The sequence below is a fragment of the Sinocyclocheilus grahami genome, unplaced genomic scaffold (assembly GCF_001515645.1).
Source record: "Sinocyclocheilus grahami isolate Dianchi unplaced genomic scaffold, SAMN03320097.WGS_v1.1 scaffold1138.1, whole genome shotgun sequence".
In the NCBI taxonomy this organism is placed as follows: Eukaryota; Metazoa; Chordata; class Actinopteri; order Cypriniformes; family Cyprinidae; genus Sinocyclocheilus; species Sinocyclocheilus grahami.
The window spans coordinates 5,055-11,311 of NW_015506317.1; the positions used below are offsets into that span (position 1 = coordinate 5,055).

General features: G+C 38.8%; 1 protein-coding gene across 1 annotated transcript; it reads left to right on the top strand.

The window, feature by feature from the left end:
• Positions 1-279: 279 nt before the first annotated feature.
• LOC107567252 (protein Dos-like) lies at positions 280-4,370 on the top strand. The gene is made up of 3 exons (XM_016252896.1): positions 280-460; positions 1,337-1,463; positions 4,138-4,370. The coding sequence occupies exons 2-3, from the start codon at positions 1,346-1,348 to the stop codon at positions 4,368-4,370; spliced, it is 351 nt and encodes a 116-aa protein (XP_016108382.1). The 5' UTR covers positions 280-460; positions 1,337-1,345.
• The last annotated feature ends 1,887 nt before the right edge of the window (positions 4,371-6,257 follow it).

The window sequence follows — 6,257 nt, forward strand, 5'->3', positions numbered from 1 at the left end:
GTGTGTGTGTGTGTGTTTGTGTCTGTGTGTCTCTGTGAGTGTGTGTGTGTGTGTGTTTGTGTCTGTGTGTCTCTGTGAGTGTGTGTGTGTGTGTGTTTGTGTCTGTGTGTCTCTGTGAGTGTGTGTCTGTGTGTGTTTGTGTCTGTGTGTCTCTGTGAGTGTGTGTCTGTGTGTGTTTGTGTCTGTGTGTCTCTGTGAGTGTGTGTCTGTGTGTGTTTGTGTCTGTGTGTCTCTGTGAGTGTGTGTCTGTGTGTGTTTGTGTCTGTGTGTCTCTGTGAGTGTGTGTGTGTGTGTGTTTGTGTCTGTGTGTCTCTGTGAGTGTGTGTGTTTTCAGCCCGCGGAGGGTCCCGCGCCGGAGGCTGCAGGATTGTGGAGCGCTCAAAGCCCCAGCTGCGCTCTGCCTGGAAACACGCTGAGCTCCACACTGAACACCAGCGCCAAACCGGCCCGATCACACACCGTGAGCCATCATCAGTAAAATACAGTCGTTCATTAACACAGGGCAGTAAATACGGCCAGAATAAGTCAACATTTTTGATAATGTTTCATTTTAGTATTATTTATATACTATTAATAATATTGTCTATTTGCATATTTTTATAATTATATTAAAATATACCCGTATATATTTTCATAGTTTTCATTTTCTATTTTAGTTTTTAGCATTTAAAATAAATAAACATTACAGTTTGTTTAAATAAAAAAATAAAACTATTTTAGCAGATGCTTTTATCCAAAGTGACTTGGAAGCAATCAAAATCAACAAAAGAGCAATGATACGCAACTGCTATAACAAGTCTGTTAGCCTAACGCAGTACACGGAGCAAGGGCTTTATTATTATTTTTATTATATAATAAAAAGTATAGAGCAAGCTAGTGTTAGAGGCCTTTTTGCTTTTTGTTAATTGTATAATAAATAAAAAGAAAACAAATAGAGAAGCTAGTGTTAGTATTTTTAAAGAAAACAAGCAGTTAGTAAATGAATAGAGTGCAAGTCTAAAAGGAGCAAGTTTTTTTAATAGAATAGAAATCTAATAGAGGGTCAAGTAAGAGATGTGTTTTTAACTTAATCTTATTTCATTTAATGATTTAGATATGTTATATTTTTAAGCTTTATTTCAATTTTGCATGAAGAAATACACATCTGTTGTGACATTATTTGCATGACTGTAAACTGTACAGTTGTGTGCATGCACTGCATCTGGACTCTGCATTACAGAGCTTGGTGCTTTAAATATGCTTGACTTTGGGTTTTAATGTGAGCCGGATGTTTTCCTGAGATTGACCGGCGTTACCTGTGACCCGCTGGACGCTTTCACGATCTCTTCCTCTCCAGATCGAGGTGATGAACAGAGATTCCACTTCCTGTGCGGCTCAGGGCACCATGTTCCACTTCCTGTCCAAACTCCGCCGCCACGCCAGCCTGGAGGGAGCGGGTCCGTTCTGGAGACTGGACACCAGAGGTGAGGATGACCTCAAACGCTTACATTCATCACTTAATTAATGAACTATCCATATGTGCAGTTCACATCAAGTCGTTTCTGCAGTTCGGTTCAATGCTCTTGTTGGACTGGAGAGCAGTGTTCATGTCGACGGCAAATTTTCTATTTCGTTTTTTGACAAAAATGCCATTTAGTTTTCATATTTCATTTCATGTCATATTTTAGTCATGTGCATTGTTTTTAATTTTAGTCGACTAAATCTACAGTTAATTTAGTCGGCTAAAATCTAACGGGTTTAGTTAGTGTCATGCATTTATTAAGCATTTCTCTAAAATTTCCAAACTCATTATATAGGTGTGATTTTAAGGTTTTATCATGATATACACTGATTTAACTGACCAATATTACATCTTGTAAAAAGAGGCATAATAGTTAGTTTTTATTCATTATCAAAATAATCAAGTTTAATTAATAACTGATGATGAACTGAATTTATTTTTTTTATTTTTAATTATTTTAGCACCACTGAAATACTTAGTTATTATTTATATTTTGTTTTTTATTTACATTTTTATTAGAGTTTAATCATTTTGCTGTGCATTTGTCATTTCTAGTTGTTTTTAATGTGTTTATATGTAGTTTCTATTAATTATCAAAATAATCAAGTTTAATTAATAACTGATGATGAACAGAATCAACATTGTATGAAACATTAATATTAATTTTCCTGTTTTTCTCCGTCAAGCTGCTTTGAAACAATCTGTATTGCATGTGACATGATTATAATTTTTACTACTATTAAGAATTAAAAAAAATAATTGAATCTCTTCCCAAATCGTCCCTCCCTAATATTTTCGTCTTGTTTTTATTCGTTGAAGAAAATGCCAACAGATTTCCGTCAGTTTTTGTCATTCAAAACGAGTTTTAGTTCGTTATCGTCTCGTCTTTGTCGGTGACAGAAATGTCATTGGCGAAAAATATGAAGAAAATTATTCGTCAACGAAATTAACACTGCTGGAGAGGATGTTTTATCTTCTGAAAGATGCTTTAAAGTTCAATATGAGCTGCTATATTATTACCTAACCCAATTACTAAACTAACAATTCAATAAACGCACTTTAATACAAAAACAACAGTATTAATACATAGACACACGGCTACATTGCATTAGAATAGTGAGTCCTTTCTATTTACCAAAGCACAGAGGCCCTATCTGGACCCCCGGTTCTGATTTATTAATTTTACAGACTGATACACAAATGATTTACGTAATCTATTCAATCTAGCATATGCAACTCTAAGCCTTCTGTTAGATGGCAAAAATTGATATTCCTCATTTTTTTTCGTAAACCGATCTTGAAAACTTGACAATTTTAGAACAAATAGATAGCAATCCAGACAGTCGAGCTTTGAGCTGAACAGAGAGACGACTAAACCATGCACACATTAAATATTGCACAACATTCTGTACTACAGATGAGAAAACCAACAGCAACATCTGCTTATTTGCTCCAAATGACCTTAATCTCCTAAGAAAATAAATACGTTGTTGTACCTTACTACAAAGATATCCGTTCTATACATTCTGTGAAACAATCCAAAGCCAGACATCTTGCAGTCTCCTTAAACAATGTTTTACACCCGGAGATCTTATTCAGCCCTGTGTGAGCCTGGAGAATAAGAATCAATACCGGATCAATACGGCTACAGTAGCTCGGTCTAGTTACAGTCATGTGACTGGTGTGAGATCTGATTGGCTCAGAGATTTCAAGCAGGAGCGCAGGACAAAAGCTGCTTCCTGATAAATGAATTATAAAATAATCGCATTATTCTTCACCTGATGTGAAAGGTCAGTCAGTACTGCATGCTCATTTCCTGCTGATGAGCAATAGATTGCATTACATGCTCTCATTATTGAGGCTGAGGGGAGCTTCTTTTCTTCTCTGTAGCTCCGTTCCAAAACCTGCTGATGTGGAGAACACACTGTGAGGAGCTCACACTAAAAATAAAAGCCAATTGAAAATATTAATAAATGCTATAGTACAGGGGTGGTGAACTCCGGGTCAGAGTTCAGCTCTAACCCTAATTAAAACTCACCTGCCTGTAGCTTCCTAGTAACCGTTCAGACCTTGATTAGCTTGTTCAGGTGTGTTTGATTAGGGTTGAAGCAAAACTCTGCAGGGCTCTCCAGGACTGACGTTCGCTACCCCTGCTATAGTAGTATAGAAATAATACTAAATTAACAATGTCACAATGCTGCCTATTAGTGATAAAGTTCGGATCATTTTACCGACTCGGACCTTTGAGTCTCGTTCAGCAAAATGAACTAATCTCTCAAATCTTCGGGTTTGAGTCGTTTGCTCATCACGCGACAGCCCCATAACGACTCGAAAAAGATGAACTAATTCCAGTACTGAACCTATAGGATGTTGCGCATGCGCAACTGAACGAATCACACCCCGAGACGACTCGTTCTTCCCGAGTCACGATTTCAAAATGAACAAATCGTTCAAGAACGACCCATCACTACTGCCTATGTAGAGAGTCTCAAATCAGTCACTAAGGTTTCACCATAGTTGTGATTCTGCCTTAGAAGGTTTTGGAACAGAGCTTGTGTTTCAGTCAGTGATTGTGTTACTCAATGAGGGTCATTTGTGCATATTCTTATTCCTCCATTTTTCTTGCATTCTCCTAGGTTCTCCGCGGAGACGTGCATTTCAGAGGCAGCGGGCAGCCAGCGAGACTCTGGATCGTGTAGAAGAAACCTTGCAGGGTGGAGTCAGCGACTTCTTGTTGCGAAAACCCACCGCGCTGCCTCAGGTGGAGCCGCCAAGACGCCTCTCAGCCGGTTCTTTGGATGCAGGAGCTCCTCCTGCCCTCAGCAGGTACGGCTACATCACCTCAGGAGCTCTTGTCAAAATATCCTAAAATTAGAGCAGGGGTGTCCAATCTTGCTCCTGAAGGGCCAGTATCCTATAAAGCATGCGTCTCCAAACTACTCGGTTTCCTGCAGAGTGTAGCTCCAACTTGCCTCAACACACCTGCCTGGAAGTTTCTAGTATGCCTAGTAAAGCCCAAAACACACTGCACGATTTTAGCAATCCTATAAGATCACTGCATGTCACACTGTGCGACATGGATCTAATAAACTTGGCTACGACGTGTGTGTAGACTGTACGATGCTGACACCTATTGACTCATATGCTACGACGCACGTTACTATAAAAGAATAAAACGTCATCAGCATGCGCTAGTGATAAATAATAAGAGCGTGAGATATCACACTTTAGCAGTTGTAGTTTTTACATGTGCTGAGAAAAAGTGGAAGTGACGAAAGAGGAAGGGATAAGAGCTTGAGGCAAGCAGTTTTACGTTTAAGCACCATGTCGCATTTTTATTGGTTGGTCAGTAAACGTTGATCGTAGCAGCAAACACACTGTGCGATGATCATGCTGCGTCGTAGACTATCTTTGGTCGCAAGACCGTGACAACGGCTGTCTTTGAACCTCTCTCACTGTATGACACAGGACCACTGATTAGGATCTACGATCACAGAAATCGGCACAATTGTTTCACGATGCCAATCTTTTGTCTGGGATTATGCCACTCAGACCGCTGACTCGAGATAATACGCAGATAATATGCGCAACTGGATGGTTTCTCTGACATCCCTTTTTTATATAGTCTCTGATCTCCCGTACATTTGGGCGTATCTCAGTTTACCCAGTCATTTCCCTCGAATCACCACATCATGATAAATTACTTAAAAATGACAATATTTATGCAAATTCTTTCCAAAAATACATTAAACAATTCTGAGTCCGGTTGAAGCATTAAACTCAACACAACAACGTAATCCCGATAGAATAGGAATAAAGTCATGAATCCGAGTCATCTCTTGTTTAATATGTACTCGCAGGGCACATTATACAACGTACGTTTAAGCCATCACGTTAATAATGCAAAGGAGATCATGCAGAAAATACAATATTACTTTAATAATAATAATAGCGAAAAATATCACGTGGAGAGTTATAATGCACAGCCAGCACCAAACGGACAGAAAGGCAAAACTAAGTGAATTATAAATGTCACCATTTAGAATTAAACATACTTGTATTTGTGATTACCCGAGCTGACGCAAAAAAGTTAAATGTTTGCGCTTTGTAGAGTAATGTATGGGCAGTTCAAGCATTTTCATAATCTCTGTGGAAAAAAAAGACTTTGATCATAAAGGGGTCATATGATGCGATTTCAAGTTTTCCTTTCTCTTTGGAGTGTTACAAGCTGATTGTGCATAGATAAGATCCCTGAAGTTGCAAAGACTAAAGTCTCAAAACCAAAGAGATATTCTTTATCAAAGTTAAGACTCTGCCACGCCCCCCTAAAACGGCTCGTTCTAACACGCCCCCACATATCTACCTCACTATGTGGAAATATTAGCATAATGCCGCCCAAATGTGCACGCAAAGAAAGAAGGCGTGGTTTCAGTAACCGCAGTTAGTGTTGAAGCAGCATGTCAGGGAGACGCTGTGTGTTTCTAGGCGAAAGCAAAAGCACTTTATTTGGCCTTCCGAAAGTAGATACATTTAGATTTGATTACTTACAACAGAACAGCAATGCATTTTATGGACGACCGTTTCGTGAGCCTAGGAGAGGAGGTAATTCTGACTTTGCTATGACAATCTGGCACTTCTGAATCAGCTACTGTTTTGTTATTAGTTTAACCTAATTTAAATTAGGCTTAGCTACTGTTTTGTTATTAGTTTAAGTATTTGCTATCGACTGTTCAAATGCGGAGTTTTGCGCAGCGCA